Genomic DNA, 19,035 nt, shown 5'->3' with positions numbered 1-19,035 from the left:
ATTACTAGTGAAAATTGGTGACTGGGAATTTTTGACACATATTTTTTAGCTGGTGTGAAGAGTAATAACTTTTCCATCCGTACCTGTATAAAACTACCGAATAAAAAATATTTATTTAATTATACATTTACGACGTTTTTACGTAAAAAATGTCTCTTGGTAAAAATCGCTACGGGTAATGGTTCTAGAGATATTTTGAATCGAAATTATCAATACCTGTCATCATTGACATAAATTAAACATGTTGACCTGATGTTGACTAAGTAGTTATTAGATTTAAATCATAAATTTGAAATGTTTTTGTGCTAAACGTTGAACAGAAACTGTTTGTTGAGAAAAATTTATGATTAATTTAAAAAAAAATAGAAAGATTAAATTTACCAATTCCAATTCCAAATTTATCATATCAGTCAAATAACTATCTACTCAACATCTTCCATTCTAAATATCTTGAGAACGGTTACTCGTAGCTATTTTTACAAAGAGACAGTTTTTACGTAAAAAATCACGGAAATGTATATTTTCTCATTCAGTAGTTTTATACAGGTACGGACGAAAAGTTATTACTCTTCAAAACAGTTAAACCACACGTAGGTGGCGCCCCCTACAAATAGGAATCATATTGACATCAAAATCAAATTTATCCTGTCAAAAACCTCCCAGATATCAATTTTCATCCAAATATTGACGTCAGAAATTATTTGGAAAAAATCGAAATAAAAATGAAACTTCTACATCCTGTATCTCCTTAACTAAGCATTTTAGGACATACATTTATAGGAACTTTTTTAATTATTTTCATCTGGAAAATATGCTGTCGACGCTTCCGGAATACAGTTCGGACCACACTGTATATAAAATTGTTTATACATTAAAAAAATGTATTTTGACGCATAGTGTATTAGATATCATAAAGACATAGATAATAACAATTATTTGAAGAAAACTTTGCTACCCCGTATTTCAAAAGTTAAGATGTTTAGTACATACATTCATATGAAGTTTATTTCTTAGAATAGATCCAAGAAACCACCCTTTTAAATATTAGCACGCCATTAAGGAACACTCGGTATTAGTAATAAAATCTTCTAGGAAAATATTGTATAAGAAATAGCAGTAAGCAAAAAGTTACCGGTAAACTTGTTTTATACTTTCGAGTCTACCGCGGTGAACTCATGGAAATAGCCTAAATAAAAATCTCAAGAATATATAAAGTAATTAAATACTGAAGTAATAATAAGAAATAGATCTAATGCTGTTTAGCGTAAAGCATAGTTGCAGGATATGTCAGGAACTCACCTGACTTAATGGACGCATTTTTTCGTAAATCACATTTTCGGCTTGCACGGCAGATGGCGGAGGATGTTCCGGAGTGGGTGGTTGATTGTAGTGAGTAGGAGACATGGGATAGTTGCTATTTCTATTATTTCTTCCCTCTTTTCCAGCAGTTTTTCCTTTCTTATCGCCATTGTTATCGGAAATCATTAGAAACGCTCTGGAAACAAAGGTCGTCTCTGGCGCGGAACAACTAGATATTGCGTCGTTTTCTTTTCGTTTAAAATGGTAATCCTCGTACACGTCATTGTGCCTTCGCAGTTTCCTTCTAGGATTCTGCTGCTTTATTATCGTGTTCTCATAGAGACTTGTTATAGCAACGGGTTCCGGTTTCTTTCTATTATCCAAGTCCTCACTTTTACCTCTCTGCAGTTCACTTTTGGGCCTAAACAAAAAATCTCATGTGGCATATTATAAAGACTGTAGCAAACGTTCAACGTTACGTCATCATCATTTATCAAATATGCGTTTTAAGGTATATCTTAGAGGCCGCTATTACACTATCAAATTTATTTGTGAAATATTTTATTTAAAATATATTTTATGAAGAATTTGACAGTATAATATGTGTGATTTTATATTGTATATTAACACTGTCAATTTTTTCTTAAAATAATATATTATATAGGATGTTTCAAAAAACATGTGCCATCTCTCGTTGGGAGATTCATCACCTAAAAATAAGATTTTTCATATTAACATAGGTACGATTTATTATCATTTTCTTCCAAGTACCGGGTGGCCAACTAAGAATGGATGCCGGATGTATCTCAGAAACTACTTATCGTATAACTTTGGGAAAAAAATTCTAATAAGTAAATCGACCAAGAGAAATCGCTGGAAATTATTTTCAAGATCGAAAAATATCGCAAGGGGACGTTTTTCTGATTTTTTTTTGATATACAGTTTATTTCTTTATCTCAGAAAATAAAATGGTGGGGGAAGGTTAAACTTGCTTTTATTAAAATAAGGATAACTCTGGTTTAGGTTAACCGATTTAAACAGACTAGGGCTCGTTTAAAAGAGCTTTTCTTCCTTAACCCATGATGATCTCCAGTGTAAATTTTGTTTCCATAATTTTTTTCGTGGTAGCTAGAGGGCGCTGTTTGACATCATAACAGATATTGCGCATAAAAAAATTAAATAGGAGGCTATATTTCTCTTTGCACAGTTAAATAGAGCACACAATTTCCGAAATATTAGTGCAAACCGTAACTTTCTATCTTCTCTCTAACCGGAGATATTAAGAGAACAAATGATGTTAGGCTGCCGCTTAGGATTATACAGGGTTGTTCACCACATACGACACGGAGTATTGTAGCTAAACGATGAGATTTTGACAAATTGTAAGTTTTGGGTTCGATGAAGGACTATTAGAGGTACAATTTAAAAATAATTTTACAAGATACAGAGTGTCCCAAATAAGTAAAAAATATCAAAGTTTTATTTTTTAAATGGAACACCCTGTATATTATTACATTTTTAGTTTCTACGATTAAAATAAAGGTAAATTTGATTAAGATTTATTATACTTACCGTTTTGAAATATTTTCAATTTTGTGAAATTGCAGTAAAAATTTTAAGGCTTCATTTCTCCAAAGGGTATCAAAATTTTTGATACTAAATATTTACTGAAGTTTATTTAGTGATCAGTTATTGTGTAGTAATAATAAAAATAATACTACCTTATACAGAGTGTCTAAAAATTTATTTTAAATAATTATTAGCTTCAAACGGCAATAACTTGTTTAATTTAAATGGAACACCCTGTATATTTTACTAGAATCAGATGCACAATTTAATTGTCTATCAAATTATATTAAACCATTTTTTACCTATCTCTTTAAGTTTCCGTAGAAAATGCATTTTCTTGTAATTTAGAACTTATTTATCAATATACCCATGGACTATTGACATTTTAGGTCATTTTTAAAGATGTACCAAATTTTTAAAAGAGTACAGATACTAATATTGTCGATATAATTCGTTTATTTCATTAAAAATAAAAAAAAAACTGTTTAAATATTTGTTAAAGAGGACCAATTAATATGATGCCGTATTCAAACTACATTAACTGACTGTTTGCGTTGATTAATAATAATTGCTCCAAATACTAAAAAACTGAATTTTGTATGGGCATTAGATAGTGTGATAAAAAGTAACACCTTAAAAATGATATTTCATTTTTTAATAAATGCTTATTTATAACAACAAAGACTTTAATTTGATAACTTATTATTATATTGATTTCTGACTCAAAATCCACATTTATTTATAATAATTTATTAACGAACACAATTAAGTATGTCATTAATTAGTATATGGGCGGAAATAATGGTGTTATATTTAATAAATGGTATACTCTTTATAAAGATTTAAATAGTTTTCTTTTTGCATACAAATGAGCTAGTAATATTATCGTTTTGCTAAAACGATAATATTACTAGTCTATTATTTGTACATTTGTTGCTTTAAAAACAATCTAAAATGTCAATATTCCATGGATATATTGATAAATAAGGTCTAAATTATAAGAAAATGCATTTTCTACGAAAACTTGAAGGGATAGGTAAAAAATGGTATAATACAATTTGATAGACAATTTAATTGTGCATCTGATTCTCCTAAAATATACAGGGCATTCCATTTAAACGAAAGAAGTTATTGCCGTTTGAAGCTAATAATTATTTAAAATAAAATTTTAGACACTCTGTATAAGGTAGTATTATTTTTATTATTGCAACACAATAACTGATCAATAAATAAACTTCATTAAATATTTAGTATTAAAAACTTTTTACCCTTGGAGAAATGAAGCTTTAAAATGTTTACTGCAATTTCACAAAATTGAAAATATTTCAAAAACGGTAAGGTTTAAGTATAATAAACCTTAATCAAATTTACCATTATTTTAATCGTAGAAACTAAAAATGTAATAATATACAGGGTGTTCCATTTAAAAAAATACAACTTTGATATTTTTTATTTATTTGGGACACTGTATCTTGTAAAAATATTTTTAAATTGTAGCTCTAATAGTCCTTCAACGAACCCCAAACTTACAATTTGTAAAAATCTCATCGTTTAGCTACAATACTCCGTGTCGTATGTGGTGAACAACCCTGTATAGTCTAAAAGTTATTAGAGTAGGCTAGGAAACAAAAAGAGGTAAATTGGTTACATTAAAATATCATATATTTTAATTTCATTTTAAAACCATTTAATTGTTATTTATCCATGTTCCTTCTTGATTCGACCCCATAAATTAAAACACAGGCATATTGAATCCGATGACCTAGCTGGCCATGGAAATATGCCGCTCCATCATCTCTATCTACTAAAGTAAGTGGTATCCATAAAGCCCCACACATTCATAGCAAAATATGCGACACAACTGCACCAACTGCATCATCTACACCAACTGCATTCATGCTGATGAAATTGGAACAAATGCATTTTCATAATGGTGGATCCCCTAACAAAATTGGCAATTCATCTCTTAGTTATGGATAGTTCATTTCATTCAAATAATCATTCGCCATCCTAGAATTCCTGCCTAAACATGTACCGACCAACGGTCTTGGTGCTGAACTACTTGCATCCAGGGTAGATTTGGACCAGTCGTGCATATTGTTAACATTCGCATCTTCGGGGCTACATGAAAAGTGCCCCAAACGACATAAACTTTATAATATAATAATAAATAACGCAAATAACAGGTAAAACATGAAAACAAGTGAAATCAAGGACGAACTTGGAGATTAATAACTAATAATTATAATGACGTTACATAAAATAAACACCTAGTTTTCAACCATACGAAATTTGACCGTTTTTTGTTAAAAGCAATATGGCGGCACAAAATTCCTAGTAATTTTAATAAAATTATTGATTGTCCGACATTCGGATATTTTAATCTGAGAACTACCTACGTATAATTAAGCAAGAAATTCGTAAAAATTATGTGGATGGACGATAATGTTACATAAACACGTTTAAAAATGTATGACGTCATCTTTTTTAAGAAACCGCCAGAAATTCGGATGCATGAAAACTGAACTTAAACGTTAACTAAGACGTAACCAAATTACCTCTTTTTGTTTCCTAGCCTACTACTATAATTTTTAGATCATATAATCGGCAGCCTAACATAATTTTTTCTCTTAATATCTCCGGTTAGAGACAAGATAAAAAGTTGCGGTTTGCGCTGATATTTTGGAAATTTTGTGGTCTATTTAACTGTGCAAAGAGAAATATAGCCTCCTATTAAACATTTTAATGCAAAAGCGCAATATCTGTTATGATGTCAAACAGCGCCCTCTAGCTACCACGAAAAAAAAAATGGAAACAAAATTTATACTGGAGATCGTTAAGGAAGAAAAGCTCTTTTAAACGAGCCCTAGTTTGTTTAAATCGGTTAACCTAAATCAGAGTTATCCTTATTTTAATAAAAGCAAGTTTAACCTTTCCCCACCACTTTATTTTACGAGAGACAGCAAAAAACTCCATATCAAAAAAATTACAAATTTCTCGATGATTACAATAGTAATATTTAAAATACCTGTTCACCTGCATATTTTTGAGAAAAAAACTGTTTTCTGACTGGCTATCAGATTAACGCCCCCTAGCGGACATTTTTCGAACTTGAAAATAATTTCCAGCGATTTCTCTTGGTCGGTTTACTTATTAGAATTTTTCCCAAAGTTATATAAGTAGTTTCTGAGATACAGCCGGCGCCAATTTTAAGTTGACCACCCGGTACTTTTAGCGTTTCGAATTAAATTTTGAGGGTGAAAGTTACCATAAATTCGACATATTTTAAAGCTAAAAAAGTGTTGACATATTTACCAGGGACGTGCATATGGGTTATCACTGGAATATTTTTCTAAAAAAAGCATGTACGTCACTAACTTTTTTTTCTCTTGTTAACGAAATAGTGTAAGCAGTTTAATGCCGATTAAAAGTTGTCTCTTGATATTTTGTCGATTTCGGCCTCCTTGATAAGATAAAACGCAATTTTATTAATTTGCCTTGATAGCAGCCTTTAAAAAAAATGTAATATAATTAACTTGCGAAAGTTTTAAATAAGTATTCATTGATTCCTCATCAAAAAATATGAAAAAAAGTTCCTAGAAATATGGGTATGGAAATCCATAGTTTTAGATTTACGTGATGTTAAAACTTTTTGAAATTAGGTTTTTTGTAATTATCTTAAATACCCTTATTTTTCTATTTGAAAAAAAAAAATCGAAGAATTATTAAGATTTTAACACCCTGAAAAATAAATCTTATTTTTACGTGAGAAATCTACTCAAGAGAGATGGCACATGTTCTTTGAAACCCTGTATAAAAGATCTTTGACAAAGGAATTTCACAGTCTTAGAGCAGTTCATATTATTTAGAAAATTTTAAGTACGTTCCTAAATTATTAATTGAGCGAGTTCCGCTTACATCTTTATACTACTCTTTTCTACTACTTTTTTACTACATTATTTTTTAGTACTATTATTTTTTACTACTTTAATCTACTATCGCATGTTAGACCTCGAGCTTCAGTTCATAATTTTAAACGCATATGAAAATTCTTTCCAGCTAAATCTTACCTTCTTTAAAAATCAATTTATGAAAAAAAAAAGAATATTCTGTACAATACACCCTTCGAATCTGTGACTCTCCCACATTTAAGATGCACAAAAAATTATATATTTGATGTACTTTTAATAAGTAATTTAATAAGTAATTTAATAGTAGTACTTTCCTGTAAGCGGATTACGGAACAACATGCAGAAATTTACGAAATCTCAAAAATTATATTGATCGATATGCGTCAATAAAATCATAACTCCAAATCAAACGACAATGGCAGAAAAAATTGCCAGTCACCAATCTCTTTTATCTGGTTATCAAGTGAAAGAAAGAGTTCGACAAAATATGAGGTGACGTTGAACAATCGCCGATCAAAGAATATTTTTGATAAAACACCACATCGACTTACCTTTCAACTGGTTCATCATCCAAAGCAATATCGCTGGCAAAAATGTTCATTTCGACGTATTGGTCCATACTGTGACCATGACCCAACCTATCTCTTCTGCCATCCTTTTCCATTTCGTTGAGGTTATTTTGGCTTCTGGTTCCGGTGTGAGCAAGAAAGATATATTCGTAAGCGCTGTTACTTACGCCATCTATTGAGGCAGACATAGGTTGGGAATGAGTGGGAGATATTTGAACGACTCTACGCGGAGGTTTTTTAGGGGGAGTTGGCTGTAAAATATATAATTTTTTAGTAAATCAGCCGGAGAGTATTTCACTAATATTAATCTTTACCGATACTTTACTTCCAGAGCCGGGGCTGTGAGCTCCTTTATTCATAGGCATGTAAAGAGCAGCTCCGCTATCGGGTCGCCTGCCATATCCTAAACTAGATGCCGTAGAAGATAAAGAAATCTGATCCGATTCCCTATTAGAGAAAGAGAGATAGTTAAGGTCCTCGGAATGGACGCTAGTGTCCATAAACTGTTTCGGTGCCGAAGGAATTTGGTAAAACCCGTTATCCGAATCCCTGAAAATAATTACTTAAGTTACAGTCCTATGTAAATCCAATTTGCAAAACTTTTAAGAATCCCAATGAAGGATGAAGTAAACAGGTATATTAAAAGCCAACTATATTTAAGAAAGCAGTGGTTCCTCGAAATTCAAAATATGACAGAATAATTCTATTGAAGAATAATCTTTGAATAAGAAGACTAAGGAAGGAGCATATCAAAAATCTTAGGTACACCGCGATGGGCCTCAAATATGGCCGACTTAAATTCCGGTTTATCAGTGCCGTTCTAATTTTATTTAAAAAATGTAAAACTATGATGTAGGGTAGACGTGGGGTAGACTCAATAATTTGTTATTTTATTTTACGTTGTGAATAAATGTTGGTAGTTATTAAAATTGTTATAAAAATATATAATTCTAATAAAAATAGATAAGTTATAATGTATTTATTACCATAAACATCCGATACGCTACTGAAGCAAGTAAGTCAAATTAACGTATCTAAATTCTTTGACATCTAATCTTTGACAAGTAATAAATAAAAACTAAAATGCAAGAAAAATATATAATTTAGTTAATTTAAGTGAATTTCATAAATGATCGGTTTACTACACGTATGTATGCTATATAGTCACTTACTAGCGAAAAGTTCTTCCATTATTTCACTCAATTTTTGCCGAGATCTACCGCACGCTACACAACCAACTATTTTAGAGTCTTTTTCGATAAATCGCGATAGTGTCACTGTTAATTTAAGTGCTGCCACAATTTCCATCTAGATTTACTACCTTTATACAACTATCAGTAGTAGAATAAATAATAAATAACATAAAATAAGCTCCGTAAAGACTGACAAATCCACAAAATTTCAAATCAAATTCAAATGTGTCAAATGAATCGTCAAACAGAACTGTCAAGGATCCCCACCCTAGAGAGTTTTTATGGTACTTTTTCCGCCCACCATGCAATCATACATGGATAGCATTATGCTCCTTCCTTAGTCTTCTTATTCAAAGAGAATAATCAACTTCAAATGAAACGTCAAACAGGACTGTCAAAGATGGAGGTTCATGATGTCGATTCAGTCTCAAATGTGTGAATACATAGATAGTACTTTACTCCTTACTTACTTTATTTATTCAAAGAGTATATCTGACAAAATATTCATATAAACATTAAGTTATATCAGTAAAATATACAGGGTGGCGCACGGTAAAATATACAGGGTGGCCTCGGTTGATTATGCGAAAACGGAAAGATGTAGAAACAGATTTTTTATGGGTATATGTAGAGAGGCAATGTGCATAATTTAAAATTATTTTCAAATGTACAGGGTGTACCAGGCCAGAACTAAGATGAATACCAAAGTTATATTTCTTCTTATGGGACACCCGGTATTTTATTTCATTTTTTGATTCTTGGGCATAAAGTAAGTCATTTATTATAAGAATTTGGTATGTTTAAATGCTTTGGTTTTTGAGATATTGAAATATATTTAAATATGCATACTATAATAAAAAAAAATTGTCAACACCTTGTACATTACTTTTCAGACTTATTTCTTATACTGACTTTGAATGCGCAGAAATAAACTTTTTTTATTATAGCATGCATATTTAAATATCTTTCATTTCAAAAACCAAAACTTTTAAACACATTAATCCATTATAATAAATGCCTTTTTTATGTCCAAGAATCCAAAAATGAAATAAAATACCAGGTGTTCGATATGAAAAAATATAACTTTGGTATGGATCTTAGTTCCGACACACTCTGTACATTTCAAAATAATTTTAAATTATACACACTACCTTCTCACATATAGGAAGAAGAAGAAGACTGGTATCTTTTCTGTTTAAGTACAAAATACTTACTGAATATCAATTTGGATTTCTAAGCAACAAGTCCACAAATGACGCTATGTTTTCCCTCCTTAATAAAGTTTACTCCAGCCTAAACAACCATCATTCTACAGCAACAATTTTCTGTAATTTTTCTAAGGCGTTCGATTGTGTAAATCATAAGATCTTAATTAATAAACTGCAACACTATGGGTTCAGGGGATCATCTCTCGAATGGTTTAAGTCGTATCTGAGCAACAGAAGTCAACTTGTGAGGGTGGATACCACGTTGTCTTCTAGCAAGCCAATAGAATGTGGAGTACCACAAGGCTCAGTACTAGGCCCTATTTTGTTTCTTCTTTTTATTAACGACATTGCTAACATAAACATCAGTTGCAAAATATGTCTTTTTGCGGACGACACTAGCTTCACTTGGAGCAACAAGAATATCACGGCACTTCATAGGATTATATCAAATGACTTAATCACCATTAAATCTTGGTGCGATTCGAACCTCCTGATCAACATTTCTAAAACTAAAGCTTTGTCGTATAAAAACTCGTTGCAGCCTTTTGTACTTAACAACACCACCATTGACGTCGTCAAATCTGTAAAGTTCTTGGGGCTTGTTGTGGACAATTCTCTGAAATGGGACATACATATCGAAGCTTTGTCGAAAAAATTGAGCTCTGCCTGTTTTGCATTAAGGTCTGTTTCTAAGGAGCTTAATTTGTCAGTGGTTAGAACTGTTTATTATGCACTTTTTGAGTCGCACCTCAGGTATGCCCGTCCATTCTGGGGTACGTGTTGTGCGACTCAATTTGACCGCATTTTCAGGCTCCAGAAGAGAGCTGTTCGATATTCACTGGGACTAAACAGCAGAACTCATAAAAATATTGACTCTTCCTTCCTTATTTATATTTGAATCCGTTTGCCTAATACGTAAACATGTATCAGCTTCTCAAGAAAGGCCATCTCACACTTATCCACTCAGGAACGCGGAGCAAGATCTTTATCTACCTACCCCACGCTCAAAGTTAGTTAAAAGTTCAATATTATACAACTCGAAAAAAATGCACATCACCTGCCATTTGAAATCAAATCCATAACATCATTTTTTTTCATTTCGCAAAGCATTGAACTCTTATTTACTAGACAAGGCTTTCTACGCCGTAAATGAATTATATTTTGAAAATCAAATTTGATCTTGTAAACACTGGTCTAATGTTTGCTATTGCTATATTTACTAATGACATCGAAATTAATTTATTTAGAGGTCATTGATATTTTACTATAAACTAGCTAAATATTTTTGAATATTATTTTTATTTTTTTACTTTGACATTATAAACATTTATAAATGTTTATTTTAACAATAAGACTGACAATATTATTTGTATAATGTTTTGTATTATCTTTTGTTTGTTTGTTTGTGTACCTTGTTTTTTTACTTTGTTTGTTAGTTTACCTTTGTCTACAAATTGAAAAATTTTTTGACAATAAAGGCATTTATTTATTTATTTATTTATACCCATAAAATATTTTGTTTCTATATCTTTCCGTTTTCGTATAATCAACCGAGGCGAATGAGGTGCGCCACCCTGTATATAAAAACTTACCATACACAAATTCCGAGGTACCACTGTAAATTAGCACTAAAAATTACATGCTTTAACCACAATACATCAAAACACTATTTCATTAATCCAGACCAGTCGTTTCACTAACATATGCATCATCGACAAAAATGATTAAAACTGGAATTCGTTTGTTTGAAACGTTATTGAGTTTAGAAATGATTAATTAATATCAAGATTAACAAAATATGCATATAAAATTTTTAAAAAATGTTTTGACGGTATTTGTGTTAATAATGTGTGTAATGTCTATTAGAATTTAAAAGATCCAAAGCCAAAATGTTAAAACCAGTTAAAATGAAAAAACACACCTAATTTTGCAATTAAAAGAACAATTACTAGCCTGGCTAACAAAATCATCAGATTTTCTACTGCACGGATCTTCTAAGCTCTCCATAAAATTAAATGCGATGCCATCTAACGGAGAAAGTTTACTTTTTCGAGACAATATCATGCTTTTTGATTTGGCTAGCCTAAAACCATGCAACTTTCGGAATAAGCAGAACAAGAAAAATTAGATAATATGATAAACGTTAGAGACAAAAAGATTTAAATTATAATATTGTTTGATTTTCAGTGAAAAATAATTCTTACATTCTAGTGCCATTCATATTCATATAAACATCGTTATTATTGTGATTTATGTCTCTGCCACTACTGAAATTGGATCTGGTACTACTAAAACTAAAATAAAAAAAATAAAATAAAAAAGTATAAAATGCATGCGCATATTTATGACTAATAAGAAACATACATCGAATGTTCCGATAAACCAGACACTCTGCGATCCTCAAAGCCTTCAGGAGGTCGCGCATAACGTTGATAATCCCACCTTTGAGGCGATGTACCAGGAGATGGATCAGTTGTAATAGACCTGTATAAAATTAATTTAATATGTACTTTAAATTGAATGGCATCAGTCAGTCACAAACCTCGCATTTTTGGATGATGGTCTAACATTCTCGTAGGGACTTCCTAGATCAGAGTCAGTGTTTGGCACTGTAGGAAAAGGGTTACTAATACTCTCACCGTCGCTATCAACTAATGGAAGACCACGTTTATGACCTGAATAATTTAGAAAAGTATTTTCAGTCTATAAGATTCTTTATTTTCAGTCTATAAGTCTGTCTGTAATGACTTTTAACCTTTAACCGCTAACGTGACGTTCTATAATGGAAATTATATTTTATCTTACAACGTAACAATGCTGGACATACAGGGTGTCCCAGGCTGAGCGTGCATTAGAAGTTTCTAGAAAACTGCAATATCTACTAAAAAATTCTAAATATTTTTTTATTTTTTCTCAAAAACAGTTAATGTTAGGTATTAGGAGTGTTTAATATCAAAATTCATAAAATTTTACAGATAACTTAAGTATGTAATAAAAAATGGGGGCACCCATTTAAAATAAGAAAGTTATTGTCAACTTCCTGTATTTACAGAAATGCCGCCATATTGATAATATTTTTAATCGATAGATCTCGTTTTAAAAAATGATGTGCAAAAAATCTCCGATCTAGATATCGTGGTTCTCTTGAAACTTCTAATGCACGCTCAACCTGGGACGCCCTGTATACATAGTGTACAGGTACAGATAAATCTCGGAGATGTGACGACACCCAGGCAGGTGACAACATCTTGCCAAGTTCAAAGGTAGTATAGCAAAAATATGTCGTCGAGATCTCCGAGACCTAATGTTAGAGATTGTAAACATATTATTTCCTATGCTTTTCTCAAATTGGTAGTTATCATAAATAGTGATGTTGGTAGCGAATATTTCCATTCGAATTTTGCAGGAAATTTCAGAGATTTCCGAAATATTCCGTCCCAAAATCCCGAATATTCGCAAAAATCCGAATTTTGCAAGAAATTTGGTTTACTAAAAATTTAACGAAAGTGTATCAAGTATGCCTATTCTTAAATCAGAAAAAGAATGCTTCTCCCGCTTCCCCGCCTTACAAAATAGAAAACGTATGGTTCTTAAACCAATGTATTTTGCCGCGAATCTCTTGGACCCCTGTTTCCTGGGAGAGCACCTTAACAATAAAGAACACATAGCCGCTATGGAATTTATCAACAATATCACCAACAAACATCCTCAGTTTGTCAATAATAAAGAAGCCATTTTTACACATGTAACAAATTATTGCGCCAAATCGGGTTTATGGGCTCTCGACTACGTTTGGATGTGAGTTAAAAATGTAGACTGTCTATTGGCTTGCCACCAATGTGTAAAAATACTCAGTTGAAATATTTAGCTGTTGCTCTGCTGTCTTTACCAACGTTATCTGCAGCCACTGAGAGAAGTTTCAGTTCTTACAGTTTTATCCATACTAAAAAAAGGGATCGCTTAACTGCACAAAGAGCCGGCAAAATAATGTTCGTAGCTCATAACAATAAATTATTACTACAAAAACAAAAAGTGGATATGGAGCATGATATTCAACATGAAACTCCTCCAGAACCACTAGAACCCGTAGAGGTAGAGGTCCATCCTTCAGAATCAGAACCAGATGATACATCAAATATATCTGATTTGGAAATAGAAACTGACGAAGACAGTACTATTACTACTATAATACCCTATGAAGATGGGACCAGCTCGGTACCTGAAATTATTCCGGAACAGAAAAATTCAGTTATTTCTGTTTTACGTTTTTTAAATTTATAGGTATTTCGTGCTTTTTTGTTTTTTTTAAGTTCATAGTCATTGTTCATGGTTTATGTACAAAGTACAAATGTTACCAAATGATTTTTGTTACGTGTTATGTTTATGACTTTTATGAGTTATGTATTGTTTATTAAAAATATAACAACTAATATTATGTTTATTGTTTTTTTTTCATTTACATGTTGGTATCAAATGTATATCTAATTTATTCCTTTACTGTATCAACAAAAAATATGTAAAATTGTAAAATTTCCTAAATTTCTGAAAGTTTCCGAAAGTTTCGGAAATTTCCTGCAACAGTCAAAAATTTCTGAAATATTAACATCACTAATCATAAACTTCCGAATCATAATATGCTCTCTAATGATTGAAGATTTGAAGGAAGGGCCTAAAATCTTCTAGATCAAAATGACAACGGTATAGTATTTAGCAAAAATATTAGGATTTAGAAGATACGCTTGAAGTTGAAGATATGGATAGAGAGATTCTAAAATTAATCCTATTTTTAGAATAGGACTATAGAATAAAAAATGGCATATTTTATCATCGATCTTTGTTTATCATCAATCTTTGAACTTAAAGAACTAGGATTTGCGTATAAGACTTGAAAAATCGATATAGTACTAACGAATAGCATCTACCGGACGATAACGACATATAAAATTATACTTGTATTCATTTAAAACTTCCCAATATGGCGGACTTCAGTATGGGAGGCTTAAAAAACGAAAATCTCTAAACTGGAATCGACTGTACTTCAAATCGTTCAAATTGATAATCTGTGGTAAATCCAATTGAACTCTGACACTTGGCTGACATTGACGTTTACGGTTTCTTTTTCTAAATATTTTCATTATTTTTTGAGTTTTTATTCACAAATTCTACTTGATTTTGTTCTTTTATTTAACCTGCAACCTGCAGTTACTAATTATATAGTTAAGTATAAATAATCTTTTCACCGATCAAGAATTGACGAATAGGCTGGAAGATATTCAAAATGTGTAAAACGCTTAAAAGCATATTAGAAAGCATTGACTCTTTCACAAATTTGTGAAAATAAATTAGTCCAGATGTTTGTATAAAGGTCTCTAATTATTTTGAGAAGTTTCCTCGTATCAGTAATTTTCAGGTTTGTAATATGTACTATATGATAATAAATAGATTAAAACTTATATTTCAGGAAACAGCGCGGACATTACAGATTGTTGTAAATCAGTTTTAAAATGTAAAGAAGGTTTAAAACACGTTTAAAAGTTGAGTTAGTAGAGAAGACCTAATTAAGGTAATGTTGGTAATGGGACCAAACATCAAATAACACTTGAAATATATAATTATGTAAAATAATTGTAAGTAGTTTTTATGAATCTGTTTGATATCTATTGCATTGTTTTTATATTTCTTGAAATATATATTTTTTTACTTTACAGGATACACAAAGAATAATAAAAAATACAGTTACTCACTAAAAGCACTTAAGGTTTGTAATAGATGTAGTTAAAATATCAAATACCATACCAAACCAAAAATTATGTTTTATTTTACTGGTATTCCTTACATTTGAAGGGAAAGTCATTTCATAAATAAGCAGGACATTGTATAGTACACTTTATATTAATAATTGTTTTTTATCCTATACTTGTTAGTTAACGCATCACTTACTAGGTATAAAATTTAGTACTGATTAACCTATAGTTGTGGTTGTGATATATTCTGATGTGTTTCTGGCAATTTAAAATAAGTTAATATTTAAACAAACATTTCTGGCCTTCCTGACAGGAGTGTGGACACAAATTTAATAAAGGTATAATGTGGATAATGTTCTGATTATTACAGTTTGCATGGATGTTTTTGTATGTTGTTATTTTTAATAAAGTATATTTAATGAGTTTTTGAGTATTTCTTTTTCCTTCAGAGGATTGTGTTTTTCTTTATATATTATAAATTTTCATAAATTATATCTACAAAATTTATTACCTTATAATTTTTTGCTAAATACTTTGTAGTTGATACAGTTTAAGAACTATTTAAATAAGATGTTTGAAAATATATAGCTGTTTTTGCACACATCAATTCAATCTGTGATTAACTATACTGAAATAAAAACAAATTAAGAGAAATGGGGTGATCTATCAACTATAACATGAAAAGCATCGTTCTATTTCCAAGTCTTCTATTAATTTCACTTATTAAACAACTTTAATTATTCAATAATCGTGATAATTCTAGGAACTCTCAGATATCGTCAAAACATGAAAACAAAAATTTACTTCCTGTAATTCTTAAGTCCCTTTAACTGAAATATAAGAAACAGGAGGGTTAATATTCTCACTGAGAAAGTATATAAAATACCTTTAAGTAAAATCTCTTCGGATCTGCGGTAAAATACCTTTATTCTTATTAAATAATTTCAATAATCTATGTATTTATTTATGATTTATAACAACCACCTAATAACCTAACTTTAACGTCAACTTGACAATCCTGAAAAATGTTATTGTTAACCAAAGAGTAAATCAATTTCTGAATTTGCTAACGCCAACTTATTTTTCATTAAAAAAAAATTACCAATTTTCGTAACTAGGTCGGCCATATTGAGGAACTTTTAAATGAATAGTACTATATCTCATAACAGGAACAACCCATGGTACAAAGAATACAAGGTATGATCGATAGCGGCTCCAATTTCGTTCAGTTCGCGCATACCACCTGTGACGTCACTAGGAAAATGAATAAATAAAAATTAAAGAAAGTTGACAGGAGATCTGCATTTTTTGGGGTTATGGTTAAGAATTGTTTATTTTTAAGACAAAAGTTCGTTTAATTTAATAATTACTAAAACCAGCAGTTCCAAAAAAATATATTTAAAAACAATAATTATCTATTAACATGGATTTGGACTTTGGGCCATAATAGGTAAGAATACTAAATTTATTTCTATATTCGGTACCTATAAAATTGTTTATTAGGTTTTTAGTTTGCGATGTTTATGGTAAATAATTTTCATGTTCATTGCCTCTGATTTCACATGAGGACAGAGATGAGGATATATATGGAAAAGTAACCACAAGAGGAATTGTTACATCATTTAAAAAATGTTGGGAATTTTATTGTTTCCCATCGAAAAGTAGAAAATGCCAATGCAGATTGAATGTATTGTAATTGTGATAGAAGTAATTCCAAGGGTGAAGTTTATTATAATTAGTGGAAGTAATTCCAAGGGTGAAGTTTATTATAATTAGTGACCTGTGCTTCTTTTTATATGTAGATGTTTCAGGTTTTGAGAATAAATCGGTTGAACGAAACCCAAAATTTAGAGGAAGTATTTGCATACCCAGAATATGCCCATCAAGGATTATATAGCTCAAATTTTCTTTAATGGTAGGCAATTATTCAATGCAAATTAAATTTTTAAGTGACTGAAATATTAAATAGTTTACAATATGGTATATCATTAAAAATATATTACTTTTAGGTACAATTAGGGCCCGATACATTTCAAAAAGTAGAATATTATTTTATATTAAATGAGGTATTGTACCAACAATCAATTTATATTAATACCGGAGATTAAAAAATCACAGAATAAATAGTTCTTTTTTTTTTATACTACAAAAATAAACTATAGAATACAACAGTATTTAAAAAATAAATAAAAATTATGTCCCGGCCGAGACTCGAACTCCGGTCTCTCGCTTCCTAGCCCGACTCCTTACGCACTGCTCCACAGTAACTTGCTTAGCGATAATTCAATGACGGTATATAAACAAAAAAACAGGTTTATAACAATATCTTGACGATTTGAACTGGCGCGCGGAGCGTGCTGACCAATAGCGCCTGTTATCACCTGTGACGTAGCGACCAACCTGCGCAATATCATACCTTGTATTCTTTGTACCATGGGAACAACCTGGTATAAATATCCACCAAGATTAGGAAGACAGACTTATCATGAACGTGAGCTATACAAAAGGTAGAATTTATCCAATGATAAAAAATCTGCATTGACTGTGTATCAGATTAGGCAATAGATTTCAAATCTCTAGAATATATTTGTTCCGATATGTTAGTGTTTATTTTTAAAGTGCTATACCATCGAAAAAAAAACGACTTCAGCGGTTAAAGGTTAATGTATGACATCTGGTTTAAAATACTAGAGAAAATACGTACGTTTAAGAAGACTAATGATCTCTTGGGCAGCTTGGGCGTTATTGAATTGGTTCAGCAGATCCATGACGGTAAAGTTGTTAGAATCTCGTACGGAGGTGTTGACTCCGTGCTCTAGCAGTGTGCGAGCTACTTCCACTTTGCCGCCTAAAGCCGCTTCGTGTAGGGCAGTACCCGACTTCGTGCGCATATTAACGTTAAAACCGGCTCGCAACAACACCTCAACAACCGCCCTGAAATAAATACATATTCCGAATAAATAATATCGCTTCCAGATTCCTTCTATTAATTCCATGCCAAAAATAAAGTGACTCGGAATATACTTGAAGAATGTTCATGTAACGACGACCAAGACTCCCTTGGTCTTTGCCTTGCAGTTAGTAAGTAGTCTTGATCTTGGTCTTACTGCAAGACCCTTGCGAGTTTCCATTTTCATTATAAATTTTTACTAAACACACTTTTATATAGAAAATCTTTAAATAACTAGCATTTTTAGTACTTTGATGCAAATAAAAATTTAAAGAAAGAAATTATTAGAATATTTTTCAGACAATTTTTATTGTTTTTCAACATACAAGATTGTACGAACTGTATTCCGGAAACTTCAGCAGCATGTTCTGCAGATAAAAAAGTAAAAAAATCGTATAAATGTATGTCCTAAAATGCTTAGTTTTGGAGATACAGGGTGTAGAAGTTAGGTTCTTTTTTATTTCGATTTTTTCCAAATAATTTCTAAAGTAACGTCAATATTTGAATGACTATTGGTGTCTGGGAGTTTTTTGACATGAGAAATTTGATTTTGATGTTAGTATGACTCCTACTTTAGAGGGCGTCACCTACA

At 31.1% G+C, this 19,035-nt stretch overlaps 1 protein-coding gene across 1 annotated transcript in view; it reads right to left on the bottom strand.

Moving 5' to 3' along the window:
* LOC115886904 (ankyrin repeat and SAM domain-containing protein 1A-like) overlaps positions 1-19,035 on the bottom strand; it is a 56,484-nt gene that overhangs the window by 13,227 nt on the left and 24,222 nt on the right. The window contains exons 6-13 of the mRNA XM_030906227.1: positions 18,198-18,427; positions 12,292-12,424; positions 12,114-12,233; positions 11,954-12,043; positions 11,671-11,832; positions 7,663-7,897; positions 7,331-7,599; positions 1,300-1,720 (exon numbers count right to left, since the gene is read on the bottom strand). Coding sequence (XP_030762087.1) covers positions 1,300-1,720; positions 7,331-7,599; positions 7,663-7,897; positions 11,671-11,832; positions 11,954-12,043; positions 12,114-12,233; positions 12,292-12,424; positions 18,198-18,427 — 1,660 coding nt within the window. The remainder of the gene's footprint in view (positions 1-1,299; positions 1,721-7,330; positions 7,600-7,662; positions 7,898-11,670; positions 11,833-11,953; positions 12,044-12,113; positions 12,234-12,291; positions 12,425-18,197; positions 18,428-19,035) is intronic.

The sequence above is a fragment of the Sitophilus oryzae genome, unplaced genomic scaffold, assembly GCF_002938485.1.
Source record: "Sitophilus oryzae breed Bouriz unplaced genomic scaffold, Soryzae_2.0 scaffold_535_pilon_pilon, whole genome shotgun sequence".
NCBI lineage: Eukaryota > Metazoa > Arthropoda > Insecta > Coleoptera > Curculionidae > Sitophilus > Sitophilus oryzae.
This window is presented reverse-complemented; position numbering and strand designations above follow the sequence as displayed.